Source organism: Coregonus clupeaformis, chromosome 37 (genome assembly GCF_020615455.1).
Source record: "Coregonus clupeaformis isolate EN_2021a chromosome 37, ASM2061545v1, whole genome shotgun sequence".
NCBI classification, from domain to species: domain Eukaryota; kingdom Metazoa; phylum Chordata; class Actinopteri; order Salmoniformes; family Salmonidae; genus Coregonus; species Coregonus clupeaformis.
Genome location: NC_059228.1, coordinates 30,072,640 through 30,093,992, shown reverse-complemented (window position 1 = coordinate 30,093,992; position 21,353 = coordinate 30,072,640). Strand labels below are relative to the sequence as shown.

The window sequence follows — 21,353 nt, the reverse complement described above, 5'->3', positions numbered from 1 at the left end:
TCATTTTCCCTCTCTGCTGATCTCTCTCTCTCATTTTCCTTCTCTGCTGATCTCTCTCTCTCATTTTCCCTCTCTGCTGATCTCTCTCTCTCTCTCTCTCTCTCTCTGCTGATCTCTCTCTCTGCTGATCTCTCTCTCACACACACACACACACACAAACGCTGCATTGGTCTGTCAGCGAGCAGGCTATGGGCATGCACTGAGTGCCCAGCGTGCCAGTTAGTCAATGAGCGCCACAACCCTGCAGAGAAACTGGCACTGGAGCCACTCTGACAAGTGTTTGTACCTTGGGCAATAAAAAAGTCACAATGTTTGCACATAGCGTTGTCTCCCCAAGTGGTCCTTCTCCTCCTCTAAACAAGTCCAATTTAGATTGATGGACAAGCATAGATTAAGTCCTTCACTGCTAATGTAGACTCAATGGGAATGGATTGTCTTTTCAGAACGCTGACACATTTTGATACACAAGATGTGCATTTAACATCTGCATTTAAAACTGTACTTTAAACATCTGAAAAATAATGATTAAAATAATAAAAAAAGAAATACAAATATTGTAAAACAAAATAATACAAGGAAATAAAGAATATGCATTATGCTAATGTGACATATGGAGGGAGTGTTGGAGAGAGTTCTGTCTGTGTCATGCAGAGCTGTGTGTGTCTGTCTCCATGCCCAGCCTCAGGCCAGATGGTGGCTTTGTGAGGGCCAGTGGGTGGCAGCGCCTGCCTGCCTGGCTGGCTCCCTCATTGCCCTGGATTCTGTGGGTGGCGAGGGGGTAGAGCAGGGGTCAGCTATGCCAACCATGCCAGGCTGCCAGCCCTGTGGCAAGTGGCTCTGATTACACCCTCTTCTGTCTCTGGATATGGCTTCCCCTCGGACCTCGACCAGGTAAACTGTCAGAGCCCACTTCCTCTCGGGAGGCAGGCTTTAAAGGCCTTTATCCTCTGGCCCCTTCCTATTATCCCCCATTCCCCCTTTTCCCCCTGGATTAATCCTCCCAGATGGATGGGACAAGAGCTCGCGCCCTGCTCTTTTCCAAAGCAATGTGGAGATGATAGATCCACTCTGGCCTGCCTGTCCCAGGACATTGTCCAACAAGTGCCAGTGACATGCTCTTCCAAAGATAGAATCCCCCCCTTTAGCCTTACATACACCGTCCCATCCCTCCTAGCTCAATGTTGGTCACTGTTGTGATTTCAAGCCACAAACCAGCTAAATCCACGGCGTTAGCTTCTTTGGTGAATTGGAAATGTGAATGACAAGAGTGGGGTGGGCTCGCTCTCTCTCTCTTCTCTTTTTGCTGACGTTAGATCCAAGAAAGTGCCACTCAGCTTGTCGGCAAACAATGTGTTGATTCAAGTCAACTCTGGAGTCAACTCTTGGAACATGGGCCTGGATCAATCTCCCGGTCACAGTCATTTTCCTACACTTTGACAGATTATTAGTTGTATTAATTCGGTACAAAATATTAATATATATAATATAGTTATAATTATTGAAATATTGACATATTAATGTTATTAATTTGCTACAAACATGTACAAAGCCACCATATCGCCATGCGTGACTGCTCTGATGGCATAGATATCGAGGTAAACACTGTTGATGACAGCGCCGATAAATAGTCACTCACACACATTTTCACACCCATAAATCAGAGGGTTAACATATACACGCTGTATCCTCCACGCATGAAATAATACAAATGCATCACTCCCTTTGTCTCTCTGTTTATCTGACTGTGACATGAAACTTCCTGCTGTCCCTCTCATTGTTACCAAGATCATCTCACATTATGATTATGTTTATGAGCATTTCTCCTTGAATTACCTATACATTTACATACATTTGAGAATGTTTTATTTTCATATTCATAAAATCATATTTATGCAACTGGGCACGTTAATGTGATAATCAATTCACCACAGTTATACGCAATAGTTCAGCTAATACATTTCCAAAATCCAGAATAAAAACCAAACATCCAAGCCATTAAAAAGAACATGTCTGATCTGTGAATTTCCAGCCAACAAAAACAAGTCTCAGAGCCAAAGGCTTTGTGAAATATGCTAATCCATGCTGCTAAGAATATGACTGTCGCTCTATTTGGCGTTGATCAACATGTGACCATTAACATGAGGTAATGGGAAGGTGACACATGGAGGGTCTTACTGATCCAGCATGTGATGCTTTTTACACACTCAGGGATGTACAGTACACATCTCTGCATACCCAGACGGTTCTTGGTCACAATTCAGCCATTGGCCACATCTGACTCTTTATATCCGGCAACTTGGTATGAGACAACATTAGAGAGTCGTCAGTGCTATAACGGCATTGAGGAGTTGTGCCACAAATTGTTATAAAAAAGACATCATAATCATGATACTTACCGTAAATGAAAACTTAAATGTTTAAAGCATGCTAACTACCCAGCTCCGTTTAGCATGTCCCAACGAGAGGACTTTTTTTACAGCTTCTCACTAACATGTCAAGCCGTGATTAATGGCTAGTGTCCTTCCAGTGAAGTACTCACACTGACCACAGTTTAAAAAATTCCACTCAACACCACACCGTACATACTGCATTTATCTCCTTTGCACCAAAGGGACAACTATGCAGACTTTACAATGATAATTTAATTTCAGTCCAGCGAAGCTGTAGTTCAACAGTAGTTCATTTCAGTCAAGCGAAGCTGACAACAAGGTCACAATCAATCAAATACTACATCTGTTGATGTTTGAGGGACAATTGGAGAGCTCTTCAGGACGAAAGCATTCCTCTTCAGGCAACACAGCAACCACTACTTAAATAAACAAAAGAATGGGAGCCATGCGGACACTGTGTTCTGCCCTGATTGGCAGGGGCCAGATGGACACTGGGAGCACTGTATAGCCATATATTCAGTGCCTTCAGAAAGTATTCACACCCCTTGACTATTTCCACATTTTGTTGTGCTACAGCCTGAATTTAAAATTGATTAAATTGAGATTTTTTTGTCACTGGCCTATACACAATACCCCATAATGTCAAAGTAGAATTACAAGTTAATTAAAAATGAAAAGCTGAAATGTATTGAGTCAATAAGTACTGTATTCAACCCCTTTGTAAGTTCAGGAGTAAAAATGTGCTTAACAAGTCACATAATAAGTTGCATGGACTCACTCTGTGTGCAATAATAGTGTTTAACATGATTTTTGAATGACTACCTCATCTCTGTACCCCACACATACAATTATCTGTAAGGTCTCTCAGTCGAGCACTGAATTTCAAACACAGATTCAACCACAAAGACCAGGGAGGTTTTCCAATGCCTCGCAAAGGGCATCTATTGGTAGATGGGTAGAAATAAATAAAAAAGCAGACATTGAATATCCCTTTGAGCATGGTGAAGTTATTAATTACACTTTGAAAGGTGTATAAATATACCCAGTCACTACAAAGATACAGGCGTCCTTCCTAACTCAGTTGCCGGAGCGGAAGGAAACCACTCAAGGATTTCACCATGAGGCCAATGGACTTTTAAACACTTACAGAGTTTAATGGCCGTGATAGGATAAAACTGATGATGGATAAACAACATTGTAGTTACTCCACAATTCTAACCTAATTGACAGAGTGAAAAGAAGGAAGCCTGTACAGAATAAAAAATATCCCAAAACATGCATCCTGTTGCAACAAGGCACTACAGTAACACTGCAAAAAATGTGGCAAAGCAATTCACTTTTTGTCCTGAACACAAAGTGCTATGTTTGGGGCAAATCCAATACAATACATTACTGAGTACCACTCTCTATATTTTCAAGCATACTGGTGGCTGCTTCATGTTGACAGAATTTGGAAAATAATACTGCGCAAACGTTGCACAATCCAGGTGTGGAAAGCTCTTAGACTTTCCCAGAAATACTCACAGCTATAATCGCTGCCAAAGGTGCTTCTACAAAGTATTGACTCAGGGGTGTGAATAATTATGTAAATTAGATATTTCTGTATTTAATTTTCAATACATTTGCAAAACTTTCAAAAAACATGTTTTCACTTTGTCATTATGGGGTATTGTGTGTAGATGGGTGAGAAAAAAAATATTTGATCAATTTTGAATTCAGGCTGTAACACAACAAAATGTGGAATAAGTCAAGGGGTATGAATACTTTCTGAAGGCACTGTACATACACATATCCCACAGTGCACTGCTTCAGCGTCCTGGTGGTAGCCTGCAAAGGGACAACAGCCACACTGTCCTGATGAACCGAACCATCTGTCATTGTTAAAGGGCGACTGCACTTCCTGATATGACCTTGTTTTTCATCAATGACCATTAAGAATTGCTAGTGGCCATGACTGAAGGCAAACAAGAGTGGTCTTGGGGGTGTGGTTTGATGTGGGTGTTTCTTGGGTGTGTCTTTGCCATTCAGTTGAGGACTTCTCCCCTCCTGACTGACTCGCCATCTCAAGATGGTCAGCTAATTCAGTTCCATGTTTAGGCTAAAGCCTGCGCTGACCTTGTATTTAGCCAAGCTGACAGCAGCTAGCTAGCATAGCTTGGTGATAGCTGCAGCTGGCTATCCTATCTAGCTGATCTTTTTCTGTCAAACCAGTTATGGCAAGATAGCGAGAGTCAGTGTCTGGAACGCGTTTCATAAGACACTCGTTCTACAATGCATTGCTTGCAATGTGGTTTCAACGTTTCATCACATCCTGTAAATACATGTTACTGTGGAAATGATATCAACTACAGCGAGTTGAATGCCTGCAGTCTTCAGTCAGCTCAGCTGTCCTACAACACAATATTCTAGTTTTGTCTCGTCTCTCCTTATGTCTGCTGTTAGATCTTTCCCAGGAGACAAATGCCAGAACTAATATCCCTATAGGTGTAGGCTACATGTGGACATTGCACAAACGTCGCCCAGCTTGACTGTAGATACATCAACAAAGAAATTATGGATGTGTTCGTGTTACTAAGACAAAACATTTTCTGATGTAAATATCATATTGGATGTGCTTATAAAGACAGTATGCCTACTCTTAACCTAACAAATCAAAATCTGTTGTGTGTAGATTCCAACTTCAGCTGTCTAACCAGAACTAGAAGGACATTTCTACTTCTATGGTCTATTTGCACGAATCTAAGGATTTGTCTGTCTAACACCCTGACATGCACAACTCTCTGGGTGAGGTTCTGTCTTCAAGTCTCCAGTGGGTGATGAAGTCCCCTCCATCTATGTCATGTATTCCAGGTTATGGACATGTGCAGTCAGGTGGCAGGAGAGGTAGAGTGGATGAGACTCCATCCTGGGTATGACAGAGTTTGCCTCATGGGTCCAGCAGGCAGAGTTCAATAACTACAGGCAGATGTGAGATGCAGGAGGATGGCCCTCTCCTCATTCTGAGTAATATGAGAAGAATGCAATTGCTGAACTTATGTAGATATTCTAAACAAAGTGTTTTGATAACTTTCAAGTTTAACAGATCCATGTTGAATAAACCATCCTTCACATAATACTGTAGAAGCAGTGTTCTGCTAATATAACAATGTGCGAATATTACACGTCTGTCATCTTCTATTGTCATTCACAGCCGATACAGATACTGGACATATCAACATTTTGTCTGTGGTGCTGGGGCTAACTCGCCAAACATGTTAGTCGTCATACCTTTCTCTATGGTGTCCCCCCCAAAGATAGTACCATTAAATTCAATAAAGACAAAAAGTAATAGATGTGTCTTGTATAATTTTAATGCTGATTACAAGGTCTTTCCCAATTCAGACATCAGTATCAATCCGTCTGTCAGTCAGAGGACTCCATGACCAAAGCCTCTCTCCTGTCCTTCATCTGTAGAAAAATGAGGTAGAGTTGATGACTGACATATGTATTGAAAAGGTGGTGTTATCTTGTCCTTATATTGAGTTTGTCTGTGCGTAAATTCTGTTTATTGTGGCAGTGAAGGAGCCTGACTTACAGATCCGACCTAGCTCCTACCACAGAGAAAGAGAAAGAAAAAAGACTGTTTCCATACAGTCTTGGAAGCAAACAGTAAATACACAGTTGAACATAGCCAATCAGAGATTATGATTCACAGCTAATTCACAAGGGACATGTGCCAGCATGGCACTGACTGGTTGGCATTACTCATCCTGGCCCAGGAGTAGTACATTGTGGCACCATGGACAGAGGGCACATACAACATACAAGACACAAACACAATGGTGGTTATGTCCTTCATTACGCTCACCTTATCTGGTGAACTGTCATCATTACTTTTGCCCTAGAAAATAAACAATAATGTTGTTGCCTGTTGTTTGGGGTTAGCTGAAGCCCTCAAACGCTAGCTAGCTAGTGTTGTTGATTATTTGGCAGGGATCTTACAGTAGCTAGCTAGCTATAAATAAAATGTAGATACTTACCAACAACACACCAGTCTCAGGTTTGACGGTTGACAGCCCAAGTAGAAGCTAGTCGGATATAATACATATCCTGGCCATCTGCCCAAGACTGTTGAACAACAAACTTTATGGAAGCCCATTTTCACTAGAGTAGCTATTTCCCAAGCAAGGGCAAGTACTAACCACATGTCTTGTCTGGGGAAGATAATCCAGTGGGCGAGTTCGTTTTGCATGACCCGGTGCCCCCGGTGGATGGGGTTTGCTCATTTTCTACCATTCCATTGGTCCACCTAAGCAGAGGTCTCCACCCGCCTGGGGCACCAGGCCATGCAAAGCAAACTTGCCCAGTCTTTTCCCAGAAAACACAGTGCCACCACGTGTTAATAGGCAAAAGGGAGCATGAATTGTTTACATAATTGTAATCTAAACCAAACCCTCAAGTAAGTCATGACGGAATCACTTACCAAACTCAGTTTTGGACGAGACTGAATTTATGACCAAAATTATCCTATTTACACTTTGTAGTAAATGGCCGTTTCCACATAGGCTGTTTTCAAAAGGAGAAGTTTGTTTTCAAGGGCAGTTGACCTTTAAGGGGCCATTTATAGAGAGGTGTATGTTGGGGTACAATAACAGAACAATTGAATAACTGTATGGATCCAGCTCCAAGGAGAACTTGAGTTCCTCAGGCAAAGAGGGCATTCTTCATGCTTAGTGAGATGGCATTTGGAACCAGCCACGTAGGCACGGGTGGGCCTGGGCCCACCCACTGGGGAGCCAGGCCCACCCAATCAGATTGAGTTATTTTTTATGCTCTCTACTTCTCAGTGTGCAAAATGGGACATTATTAGTATTTTTACCTAAACATGCAAACACCATCAGATAGAATTCATAGCAAGCAGTGCACTGGTATAAAATTCAGATGAACTGGAATGACATTCAGTCTCATGGGATGGGTGGCCAAAAATAACTAACTGAAAGCCAAACCCCCAATAAGGCACGAATATGACCGCATTGAGGCATATGTCACTGTGCTTATATGGCTATATGCACCATGCCACTGCCTACTTCATGTGTTCATTTATCAAACAAGACAGCTCATAATCCAGTGCCTTTATCACAGTCAACACGCCTATATTTGAGCTTTAATTAGCTATATTTTATCAGAATTTTTTGGAGGTGCAGCCAAATTTCTGCAGGCCCACCCACCAAAGAATTTCTGGCTATGCTACTGTTTAGAACTGTCGTCTTCTTACCCTGACAGCTTAGGTCAGCAAACCAAAAGTACAAGTTTTACATGAAGTATATTCAGGAATGGTTAGCCTAAAGTATTTAGAAAACATATATTTTGAGAAATTTTTGAAAAACTTCCAAAATAAAAATGGAAACAAGGCCACAGATGTACATTTAGCAGCAGTTTTTGAGATGTGTGACCAGGAACTGCCAAACAGTCTGCCCAGGCCATAAAACACACGCCATCTGGGATGGCTCCAGTTAAAAGGCTCTCACACCTGAAAAGAAAGGGTTCCTCTCAGAAGCTCTGACAGCGCGTCCACCTTAACTGGTTTTCACGGGACCTCCGAAGACACTTACCGGTCAGTTAAGACCCTGACATCCTATTGACAAGACCAATTAGCATTAATTATTAGCTCTCACCTCCGCTGGTTCTCACAGGCCTGTTCCGCTTAGGCCCATTCACACTCACACACACACACACACACACACACACACACACACACACACACACACACACACACACACACACACACACACACACACACACACACACACACACACACACACACACACACACACACACACACACACACACACACACACACACACACACACACACACACACACACACACACACACACACACACACACACACTCTTTACTACTTAATGACTGACACCTGGGGGCTTGAGCAGAGAAACAGCAGGTGGGCTTAATGACAGAAGAACCTTTACCAATACAAGTTTTCCTTGTCAGACACAATGCTTCATGTTTGCTGACAGCCCAAGATAAAGTATGTTCCAGAATGTTTGGTACTAATCTAATATATGCCATAGGTAACTAGCTACTTGCTATTAGCCACAGTTAGCGGTATTTCACCCAGAACATTGGATTTTTCTGCCGGAATAATTTAATCACTGGACATGAATCACCGGATCGCAACTAGCTAGCCGCAACCGAATGGATGTTGCTGTTTGGCTAATCCCCACTGCCCCCGATGCAAGCACCAGTTAGCCTCGAGCTAGCCTAGAGCCAGGCCCATATCCCGGCTATCTACCTCTCGGTCTACCGGACGGGAGTAGCCAGCTAACTAGCTACTTGCTATTAGCTACCGTTAGCGGTTTTACACCATTGTCCGTGGCCTGCACCACCAACCAGCCAGCTCTAGCCTGGACTATTATTCGGCCAGTCTGCACTGTCTGCACAGCGCGTTATCAACCCAGAACATAACAGTTTTTCTGCCGGAATCACTGAATCACTGGACTTTTAACTCCGGATTCATCGCTACCAGCTAGATGCAACAAAATGGACGTTGTGGTTTGGCTAATCATCCTGAGCTAGGCCCATCTCCCGGCTATCTACCTCTCTGTCAACCGGACGGGACCACCTAGTGTTGACACGGAGCCCCGCCGATCCAACACGACTGGTCTGCCGACTAAATCGTCTGATGTGGTTACAACAGGCTTCCCGTTACGACGTCGACCACGAAGATTCCATCTGCTAGCCCAGGCCCGCTAGCACACGCTAGCCGTGGCCTCTTGCTCGCTAGTGCTTTAGCAGCCCCCGAACTACTTCCGAACTATCCTATTGCTGTTCACCGGACCTTATGATAACTCAGCTATACAGCTGATGCCTGCTGGACTGTTCCTTTTTACGGTACCGCATCCTGTTTATGTTTAGCCTCAGCCCAAACTGTGTCGCCATTACCAGCTGTTGTCTTAGCTCTCTCAAATTACACCTGTGATTGCTTTATGCCTCTCTCCCATGTCAATATGGTTTGCTTATTGCTGTTTCGGATATTTCTTATTGTACTATTTCACTGTAGATCCCCCAGCCCAGCTAAACCTGCCTTAGATAGCTCCTTTGTCCCACCCCCCATACACGCGGAGACCGACTCAATCGGTGTCTCCAGTGATGCTCTCTCTTTCATTGTTACCCAACGCTTAGGTTTACCTCCACTTTACTCATATCCTTCCATATCCTTGTCTGTACATAATGCCCTGAATCTTTTCTACAACGCCCGGAAATCTGCCCCCTTTATTCTATGTACCCAACGCACTAGAAGACCAGTTCTTAAAGCCTTTAGCCGTATCCTTATTCTAGTCCTCCTCTGTTCCTCTGGTGATGTAGAGGCTAACCCAGGCCCTGCAGCCCTCAGTATCACTCCTACTCCCCAGGCGCTATCATTTGTTGACTTCTGTAACTGTAAAAACCTTGGTTTCTTGCATGTTAATATCAGAAGTCTCCTTCCTAAGTTTGAGTTATTCACTGCGTTAGCACACTCCGCCAAACCTGATGTTCTAGCAGTGTCTGAATCCTGGCTTAGGAAGGCCACCAAAAATTCAGAAATGTCCATGCCCAACTATAACATTTTCCGTCTAGATAGAACTGCCAAAGGGGGTGGAGTTGCAATCTACTGTAGAGATATCATACTATCCAGGTCTGTGCCCAAACAGTTTGAGCTTCTACCTTTCCAGAAATAAGTCTCTCACTGTTGCCGCTTGCTACAGACCCCCCTCAGCCCCCAGCTGTGCCCTGGACACCATATGTGAATTGATTGCCCCCCATTTATCCTCAGAGTTCGTACTGCTTGGTGACCTAAATTGGGATATGCTTAACACCCCGGCCATCCTACAATCCAAACTAGATGCCCTCAATCTCACACAAATTATCAACAAACCTACCAGGTACAACCCTAAATCCGTAAACATGGGTACCCTCATAGATATCATCCTGACTAACTTACACTCTAAATACACCTCCGCTGTCTTCAACCAGGATCTCAGCGATCACTGCCTTATTGCCTGCGTCCGTAACGGGTCCGCGGTCAAACGACCACCCCTCATCACTGTCAAACGCTCCCTAAAACACTTTAGCGAGCAGGCCTTCCTAATTGACCTGGCCCAGGTATCCTGGATGGATATAGATCTCATTCGGTCAGTAGCGGATGCCTGGTTGTTCTTTAAAAGTAATTTCCTCTCAATCTTAAATAAACACGCCCCATTCAAAAAATACAGAACTAAGAACAGATATAGCCCCTGGTTCTCCTCAGACTTGACTGCCCTTGACCAGCACAAAAACATCCTGTGGTGTACTGCATTAGCATCAAATAGCCCCCACGATATGCAACTTTTCAGGGAAGTTAGGAACCAATATACACAAGCAGTCAGGAAAGCAAAGGCTAACTTTTTCAAACAGACATTTGCATCCTGTAGCACTAACTCCAAAAAGTTTTGGGACACTGTAAAGTCCATGGAGAATAAGAGCACTTCCTCCCAGCTGCCCACTGCACTGATGCTAGGAAACACTATCACCACCGATAAATCTACAATAATCGAGAATTTCAACAAGCATTTTGCTACGGCTGGCCATGCTTTCCACCTGGCTACCATTACCCCGGCCACCAGCTCTGCACCCTCCGCTGCAACTTGCCCATACCCCCCGCTTCTCCTTCACACAAATTCAGACAGCTGATGTTCTGAAAGAGCTGCAAAATCTGGACCCCTACAAATCAGCTGGGCTAGACAATCTGGACCCTTTCTTTCTAAAACTAGCCGCCGAAATTGTCGCAACCCCTATTACTAGCCTGTTCAACCTCTCTTTCGTAACGTCTGATATCCTATATCCATCCTGCCCTGCCTTTCGAAAGTATTTGAAAGCCAAGTTAACAAACAGATCACTGACCATTTCGAATCCCACCGTACCTTCTCCGCTATGCAATCCGGTTTACGAACTGGTCATGGGTGCACTTCAGCCACGCTCAAGGTCCTAAACGATATTATAACCACGATCGATAATAGACAGTACTGTGCAGCCGTCTTCATCGGCCTGGCCAAGGCTTTCGACTCTGTCAACCACCGCATTCTTATTGGCAGACTAAATAGCCTTGGTTTCTCAAATGACTGCCTCGCCTGGTTCACCAACTACTTCTCAGATAGAGTTCAATGTGTCAAATCGGAGGGCCTGTTGTCTGGACCTATGGCAGTCTCTATGGGGGTGCCACAGGGTTCAATTCTTGGGCCGACTCTTTTCTCTGTGTATATCAATGATGTCGCTCTTGCTGCTGGTGACTCTCAGATCCACCTCTACGCAGACGACACCATTTTGTATACATCTGGCCCTTCATTGGACACTGTGTTAACAAACCTCCAAACGAGCTTCAATGCCATACAACACTCCTTCAGTAGCCTCCAACTGCTCTTAAACACTAGTAAAACGCTGCTGGCACCCGCCCACCCGACTAGAATCACTACTCTCGACGGGTCTGACCTAGAGTATGTGGACAACTACAAATACCTAGGAGTCTGGTTAGACTGTAAACTCTCCTTCCAGACTCACATTAAGAATCTCCAATCCAAAGTTAAATCTAGAATCAGCTTCCTATTTCGCAACAAAGCCTCCTTCACTCATGCTGCCAAACATGCCCTCGTAAAACTGACTATCCTACCGATCCTTGACTTCGGCGATGTCATTTACAAAATAGCCTCCAACACTCTACTCAGCAAATTGGATGTAGTCTATCACAGTGCCATCCGTTTTGTCTCCAAAGCCCCATACACTACCCACCACTGTGACCTGTACGCTCTTGTTGGCTGGTCCTCACTACATGTTCGTCGTCAAACCTACTGGCTCCAGGCCATCTATAAATCACTGCTAGGCAAATCCCCGCCTTATCTTAGCTCATTGGTCACCATAGCAGCACCCACCCGTAGTCTGCGCTCCAGCAGGTATATCTCACTGGTCATCCCCAAAGCCAACACCTCCTTTGGCCGCCATTCCTTCCAGATCTCTGCTGCCAATGACTGAAATGAATTGCAAAAATCTCTGAAGCTGGAGACACTTATCTCCCTCACTAACTTTAAGCATCAGTTGTCAGAGCACCTTACCGATCACTGCACCTGTACACAGCCCATCTGAAATTAGCCCACCCAACTACCTCATCCCTATATTGTTATTTATTTTGCTCTTTTGCACCCCAGTATCTCTATTTGCACATAATCTCTTGCACATCTATCATTCCAGTGTTAATACTAATTGTAATTATTTTGCACTATAGCCTATTTATTGCCTTACCTCCATAACTTGCTACATTTGCACACACTGTATATATATTTTCTGTTGTATTTTTTGACTTTATGTTTTTTTTACCCCATATGTAACTCTGTGTTGTTTTTATCACACTGCATTGCTTTATCTTGGCCAGGTCGCAGTTGTAAATGAGAACTTGTTCTCAACTGGCTTACCTGGTTAAATAAAGGTGAAATAAAAAAATAAAAAAATAGGTGCACAGCTCTGTGGCATACGTTTTCCAATGGAAGATATATGAATGTTTTTTCTTGGCAGTCATTGCTGTTCCGTTCAGTCCACCCATACTATAAATGCAGGGTCAGTTGTGTAGCGGATTTGGCTAGTTATCAGTGGGCTGCCGTGCCCTGTAATGCCTGCCTAGGAATGCCCTGATGATGGCACCACGTCACACCAGCTTGCATCATGACCCAATGTGACACAAAATGCCCACACCACCAACCACTGCCAACTGTGCCCAAAATACACCTACACCTGTCGTCATAATGAAGCTAGCCTGAGGGCACATGTGCAAAGGGAGGGCAAGATTTGGCATATACTGTCTCAAGTGTACACATAGTAAATCCCAGTAAAACCTGTTGGATCCTTGCATCTGTTGCCCCTCCTAAAACTCAGACAAGGAATCCTGCATTGTGCGTTAGTGCCATAGCTACTGCATCAATAAAATCTTCCCTTACTTGCTTTGATCTTGTTTGTCTTTTCATCCTCCAACCTTGCGGTGACGTTTTTAGTGTTTGCATGGTTTGCTTTGTATCTCTAATGGCTGTCAGTTACACACTTACAACAACAGAAGCATGCATAAACATGCACACAAGTTATCAGTACCCAATATCAATCAGCAGTGAATCATAAAAGTGTCATTACATGCACAGAGTGCTATTAGGCACCTCATTCTCTCATCTTCCGCTTATGGCATGAGTGTTAGACACTGTTCCCATTGACAACCTAAGTACAGTGAATGACCGCAATCAATTATATCACACTAATAAAGAAAACATTGAATTAAATGTTGCTATAGCAACACCATTATACAAAAAAATTATGCTTTTAGAGACATTTAAAGATCCTTGTATGGTAGCCTGATCCCAGATCTGTTTGTGCTTTGCCTACTCCATTGTCATTGTCGACAATTCCATAAGAAGTTGGCAAGAGAGCAGAAACAGGCTGGCACCAGGCCACCCAGATCTCACTATCCCTACTCAACCCTCCACCATACAGCAGCGGTTTGCCAAATGTAAACACCCCTCCCATGCTTACATACTCAGGGTAGTGACCCATTTAAGCAGGGCAAACTGAGCTCGCCCAGATGGGTGAAACCAAAGCAGGATTTGAACAGCACATATTAGTCGCGGTGGATAAAACCCTTGATTAAGCCTGAGCACAGCTGCAGAGGTGTGCTAGAATCAGTCAAGGGTGAGGGGTCAGAGATGAGAGGTGGGCGGGACAGAGGCATACCTGGTGGACAGACACAGCTATGGGGCGCTTCTCTGGCCTCTCGTGTTTTGGGAAGTCGAGCCGCCAATTTCTGCACGTGAGAAAAAAAAACGGAAGAGAATGTTAGTCTGTGGATGGTGATGAATTCAGAGTTCAAAAGCACATCAACCTAATTATCTAATGACAAAGACCCCTCATCTTTAACCAAGGTATCAAAGTTTGACAATATTGTTTGCTTTTCAACCCTGAACTAACACAGAACTTACATTTACATTTACATTTTAGTCATTTAGCAGACGCTCTTATCCAGAGCGACATACAGTTAGTGAGTGCATACATTATTTTATTTTTATTTTTTCATACTGGCCCCCTGTGGGAATTGAACCCACAACCCTGGCGTTGCAAACGCCATGCTCTACCAACTGAGCTACATCCCTGCCGGCCATTCCCTCCCCTACCCTGGACGACGCTGGGCCAATTCTGCGCCGCCCCATGGGTCTCCCGGTCGCTTCCAGTACTGTCCCACTGCATAGCAGTCAGGGCCATTCATAGTACTTACCATCAGAGGCATGCCAGTGTGCCGTTTAGAGGCCTCCAACAGGTGCTTGAGTTGACATGTTATAGTTATGAGTGTTCTGTAATTCTAAGCATCGGGTACAGTAAATGTACTGTGTATGTTAACTCAATGTTCCTATCCGGCCTCTAACCAAGATACTGCACTACAGACCCTGGAATGGAGCAAACTGGTCATGGAAAAGGGAATCCATTATTGGTATCAACTTAAAATGTATGAATATGTTATAGCTCTTCTGTACATATCACTGACTCAGGTCTGCAAGGGAATACGCCATTATGGTCATGTCAAACCGGCCAGACATGCTCCAGCTGGCGGGTGACATGTGGCTGGCGGGCTCTAGATAGCATAGGATTGGAAGTAAAGCACTCCGTCATTCAATATTAAAACTCTCATGCGAAATCAATCTCAAACGAAATCAGTCTCTTTTGACATATTTCTCTAAACCTACTTTATATTATTCATGAATGGTTCCAGGAATGTATTTGGTTGATACTGGCAAGCCTTTCTCTCAGACTCAGCTGGAGATCTATTTAAAAAATACCAGCCTCAATGAGAGCTACACGCTCTCGAGGCATTTTCTCTACTGATCTCTGAAATGCCAAGTTAAATAAACGAAATACCGACATTTTTTAAGAATTCTCCCACCTGGATAATGGCTAGAAACAAAGACAATACATAGTGCTGATGCTCTTGAATCTCAGCTGTCACGTGACACTAAAAGCTTCCGAAACCACATCAAGGGTCACAGTTGACAACCACAGGCACTTTAAATCTCAATGAATAGAGAAGTCTGCTGGGAGGAGCAAAATATGTAATTACAGGACTTCAAACGACAAATATTAACTCAATTTGCAGGCATATCTTTATTTAGATTATAACTTTATTTAGATTAAGAATTAATAGGGTGGTCCCTTTACTAGCTGACTGACTTGAGAGTGATAACAGGTATCATGATGTGGATAGATGGATGGTGAGGAGTTATGGTGCATACATGGCAGCTGAGGCTCTCGCTCCTTTCGGGTTTATGGGAGAGAGACAGGGAGGGTAAAGAGGAAGGTACATTCTCCGCCTCTCTGCCTCCCCACTTTAATGGTAACCCGATGCCAGAGTTTTTGATCTGGTTTTAACATTCTATTTTAAAAGGATGACAAAACATTTTACAATCCTAAAGTCAGATTAATACTAAGACCCTCCGACTTTGCTGCCCAGGGGCCCTGCTATGGAGGTACTATAGTGAGCGCTGTTCCCCTGTCCTGTCCTGTGGCTACATCTCTGTTACTGCACTGAGGGATTCTCCATAGCTCTGCTGTGAAACCTATACCCCACTTGACTCTCGCTGATTTCTCTAACAGACGTGCCATTAACACATTGGTATCATCAGTCACATGGTCTTAAATAATTTAACGCCAGGACATAAAATACATTATTGATCCTTTTGTTCTAATCAACAATCAATCATGTTGTTTCCATGTGTCATTAAGAAATTCATCTCCAAACTCTTTTGCCCTCTATAAATTATGCTCCCCGCGCACCCTACGGACACGCCAAAAATCCACAGGTGTAGATTGTTAAATGAGCTATAAAGGAACTTCTTTGCTTTCTGAGGGACCCTAAATCTACCATACACACTTAGAAAAAAGGGTTCCAAAAGGGTTCTGCTGCTTTCCCCATAGGATAACCTTTTCTGGTTTCAGGTAGAACTCTTTTGGGTTCCATGCTGAACCCTCTGTGGAAAGGGTTCTACATGGAACCCAAAAGGGTTTTACCTGGAACCAAAAGGGGTTCTTTAAAAGGTTTCTCCTATGGGGACAGCTGAATAACCCTTTTTGGTTCTAGATAGCACCTTTGGTTCTAAGAGTGCACATCTACAATATACAACCTTTTCCTTTGAGCCTGTGGTTGTTTTGAAATGGCTTGGTTTCCAAAATATTGATATACAAGAAGAGAATTGTAAAGTGATTCCATAATGCACTTGTGTTCTACAGAAGTCTCAGCCCTGATCCTTCACTGAGACCTGAACCCTCTTACTGCTAAATCACTGTGAGAGGTTGAGCTCTGGTCTCGGCCTCAGCCCTACAGTATATGGCTTGGACTCTATCATATAACTTTACTTGGAGAAAGCACAGAGGCACTTCTCCTAGAGTGTGTTGTTTTTATTACCCTGTCTTATTAGCACATGGAGCTTTTATCCACACTACGCCGCTGGTGCTTTCTGCTCTATCGAACTGCAACAGTAGATTACATGCAGAGAAATGGCAGGTGGCTGTGTGCTCAGTGCTCAGCGATGGTCTGGCTGCCCAGAGCACCTCAACACCACATCTAGTTTACACACTGTGGGGTGACAGATCAGCAGGGACCAGAGCGAGGAAACCAGGCAAGGGGAGACCATATTTCTCACTTTTCTACACCTCCGAATATGGACTGAAACTCACACAAGCTTGAAGAGGGAGAAATGTGCACTAGGCCTCTGTCAAGCCTACGGAGAACACTTTGTGGTCAACTTTAACGTTGAACAGGCCAGTTTTAGGGTGACATAATGATGTGTTCAGGGGGAGTCAGATAATTTTTGGAATGAGTGTCTCTCAAGACTCTTGATTTTGGGACATTGGATTTGGAATGTTTCAATCAGTGGAAGAAATAATCTATTTCTACAGGAGTGGCTTAAACTGCATAGAAACAGAACCTCACAAGTAATTTTTACTGTACAGCTACTGTGCTTTTTCAGAACAATACCGAGATACAGAGCAGGAAATATGTATTCGAGCAACAAAGGTTAGAGTACAAAAACATGAACCACAAACATTATCCAATAATGTACGGGATATTTCCTCAAATCAGAAGGTGAATAGTGGGTAATAATTTAGGCTTGTGCAGCTACATTTTCCAGAGAGGATTTCAACTTGCACTAAATTAATAAAAACTGTTGGAGGTTCTGGAATGTGTTGTGTGAAACACGCAAAGGCAGTCGGCTAGAAGTGGTCACATCTGCTGTTCCATCACATTAATAACAGGCATTTATATAAACAGATCTAAACAGCAAGACTGGAGGAAGATTATGTTTATAGGGCCCCACTAGCTCCATGCTAAATAGCAGATATTCACTAACTGCAATAAGGATAAGTATCAAACCTATAAGATCCTTGGGTATTTGTGACATGCACAATGTCAAGTCTGCAACTTCCAAAAGCTGATATTCACTTTCATTGTAGGCAATCTTTTCTAATGCACTGGGAGAGGTTTTTCTCTTGTTCATCTTGGATTTCAATCTGTGTTGTTAATTTTCTATTGGAACACATAAATGTGTATCCTAAAAATAGAATGTGGTTACCATGATTGCAGTGAAAAAAAAAGTTTTTCTGCACCCCTTTGAGGTGCACTGCTGTCTCTACAAAAAGTGCATTTACAATGATGTCCCGAGTGAAAGTGGAGGGGAACATAAAGGTAGGCTAAAGTAAACAAGGGAAGGGAAAACGGGGGCACTGCGGACTTCAATCACAAGATAAGAGGTTGTTGGTATAGCTGTGGAAGTGGTCAATTAAAGAGCAAGGGTGCGTTGAAAATCAGATTTTAAAACAACAGACGTGATCCCAGGGTCATTCACAGTCTTGTTATCTAAACCATGATGATGCCCCAAAGACGGACGCAAATTCTCCTCCCATTCGCTTTCAATTTAGGGATAAAATTAGACTTTGAACTAAAGCCAGCGTGCTATGGATGTGACGCGCTTTTCCATTCATGTGTTTATCCATCGGAATCTACAGGTAGCCAATGAGACTACACGTGATTAAATCAAATATATGTATCCGCAAATTAATATATTTATTGTTGAAAAGTATTATAAACAAACTTATTTTAACTTTGGACATTATATTCTCGTGCATATTAACATGAGCAGCTGGTCTAATACCAATCGGAACTGCCACTGCATCAAACACTTGTGGAATGAGTGAGAGACATCGATATTATGCGTGGTAGGCTACACATCCTATCCATGCGCTTTAAAATAAGACATGTAAACAAAATACAGAATATGATTTTTTGAAAGTAGGCTAATCAATATTTTCAGTAGCGTGACCAACGGAATGATTAAATAGTAATTTAAAATATGTTTCCACACAGGTGTGTAAAAACATTTTTCATAACCTATAGCCTATTCATTTGCACAATGCTACAGTAAGTAAGCCTACAAAAGTAAGAATGTGGATAAATACATGTTTCATATGGAATAATTTGGCCATAACCCTTACCTCTTCCAGAATCTGATCTATTCGCCCAAAGATAACTGGTTCCACCTGCTCGAGTGAGATCCACGCGGAGAGCTGCGTCTCTCTCTGTTTTTCCAGGTTTATGATCCTGGACTGAAGTTCCGAGGTTCTCAGGTAAACGAGAATGCAAAATCCAAGAGACAATACAGAGAATGCGATGCAGACAGTTATACCAGACAAATCTTTCCAATTCCTCCAAAAGCGTTTTTTGCAAGGGTGCTCACTGCAAGTCCTACCTACACTTCTACCAGCAACTCCCCAGTGTTGATCTTCTTCCATGTTTGTTGTGTTTATTAGATTCCAATATTCATCGGGAGAAAGGTGAAAAGCGAATTGTAAGGGATATTAATCCTTACGACCTAACTTTTGACAGGGGAGTTGCCTTGGGCAAGTTGCAGCTGTCCTCTTCTCCAACCACCTTACTATCTTCAGATGAGTGTCTATATCAAAGTAATATGTGGCATTCTGTAGATTTGGATCAATCAATCAGTCATGTCCGATTTGAAAGGGAGCTCTATTCATTTGCCTTGTGGTTCAGCTTTGCCATTTGACGAGATCTTCAAAGCGGTCCTTCAGTGTCCCAGACGACAGTCTCTATCTAGCCTTCTATCTCTGCAAGATCACCAGAGCGCTCTCTGAACAGCTGAAACCCGACCCACTCACTCGCCTCTGCTCTAAAGTGGTTATCGTGGGCCTTTTGCGCCACTGTAGAGTTGTCTACAAGCTCCTCCTATTAGTTTATTTAGGCTAAATGTCGGGGCGGGATTCACGTCGGTGTAGCAGCCCCGGTTGATCCAGCACTAGCTGAGGATATTTTTAGGTCTGCACTGTCTAGATGCGAAGGGAACATGGTAACCCCTTGCTCACCGAAGTGCACGTTATAGACACTTCCTCATGAGTAGTCAGTTTCAGTATAATTTCGAAGAGTAGGAAATCAAGCACTCAGTTCACTTAAGTAGGCCTATATGATTAATCGAATTGCCTACTGATTTTGTTGGCCAATGCCTAGCCTATGTTTGATTAAAATGAAGAAGAATTCCAACACCATCAACACCAACCTGCAACCCCCATCTCTGATCAATGGTACTCTCCTTCTCAGGTGTGTTCCAACTGTCATGTTTCTTTGCACATTAAAGTAACTATTGTAACAATAAGGCCCTACCTGTGCCTACCTGAACCACTTCCTTATACACTATGTATACAAAACTGTGTGGACACCCCTTTAAATTATGTTGCTGACAGGTGTATAAAATTGAGTACAGAGCCATGCAATCTCCATAGACAAACATTGGCAGTAGAATGGCCTTACTGAAGAGCTCAGTGACTTTCAACATGGCACTGTCATAGGATGCCACCTTTTCAACAAGTCAGTTCGTCAAATTTCTGCCCTGCTAGAGCTGCCCCGGTCAACTGTAAGTGCTGTTATTGTGAAGTGGAAACGTCTAGGAGCAACAACGGCTCAGCCACGAACTGCAATTCCAAGCTTTGGCTGGAGTGGTGTAAAGCTCACTGCCATTGAACTCTGGAGCAGTGGAAACGCATTCTCTGGAGTGACCATTCACGCTTCACTATCTGGCAGTCTGACGGACGAATCTGGGTTTGGCGGATGCCAGGAGAACACTACCTGCCCCAATGCATAGTGCCAACTGTACAGTTTGGTGGAGGAGGAATAATGGTATGGGGCTGTTTTTCATGGTTCGGGCTAGGCCCCTTAGTTCCAGTGAAGGGAAATCTTAACGCTACAGCAAACAATGACATTCTAGACGATTATGTGCTTCCAACTTTGTGACAACAGTTTGGGGAAGGCCATTTTCTGTTTCAGTATGACAATGCCCCCATGCACAAAGCGAGGTCCATACAGAAATGGTTTGTCAAGATCGGTGTGGAAAAACTTGACTGGCCTGCACAGAGCACTGACCTCAACCCCATTGAACACCTTTGGGAAGAATTGGAACGGCGACTGCGAGCCAGGCCTAATCATTCAACATCAGTGCCCGACCTCACTAATGCTCTTGTAACTGAATGGAAGAAAGTCCCTGCAGCAATGTTCCAAAGTTTAGTGGAAAGCCTTCCCAGAAGAGTGGAGCCTGTTATAGCAGCAAAGGGGGGACCAACTCTATATTAATGCCCATGATTTTGGAATGAGATGTTCGACGAGCAGGTGTCCACCAACCTTAGGTCACGTAGTGTATCTGTTCTGGTATTAACCTTGAAGCTGCTGGGTCCTAATATCCCACTACTACACTAGTCTGGGTGTAGGGTAATTGCTATAGCGTTTGATTAAGTTCTCAAGTCCATTCTAGTTGCTTTACAGGACTTTCCCTTTTTCTTTCATGCCTGCTCTGGTCAAATAAATCAAAGGTTGGCA

At 43.4% G+C, this 21,353-nt stretch overlaps 1 protein-coding gene and 1 long non-coding RNA gene across 6 annotated transcripts in view; both read right to left on the bottom strand.

Moving 5' to 3' along the window:
- LOC121553480 (collagen alpha-1(XIII) chain) overlaps positions 1-19,681 on the bottom strand; it is a 125,740-nt gene extending 106,059 nt beyond the window's left edge. For all 5 annotated transcript variants that reach the window (XM_041866607.2, XM_041866608.2, XM_041866609.2 and 2 more), the window contains exons 1-2: positions 18,968-19,681; positions 14,165-14,234 (exon numbers count right to left, since the gene is read on the bottom strand). In XM_041866607.2, coding sequence (XP_041722541.1) covers positions 14,165-14,234; positions 18,968-19,264 — 367 coding nt within the window. In that variant the 5' untranslated portion in view covers positions 19,265-19,681. The remainder of the gene's footprint in view (positions 1-14,164; positions 14,235-18,967) is intronic.
- Positions 5,719-6,565, bottom strand: LOC121553482. The gene is made up of 3 exons (XR_005997537.1): positions 6,410-6,565; positions 6,238-6,270; positions 5,719-5,837 (listed from the first exon to the last, which is right to left on the bottom strand). It is a non-coding gene; the product is annotated as an uncharacterized LOC121553482 (long non-coding RNA).
- Positions 19,682-21,353: the final 1,672 nt, after the last annotated feature.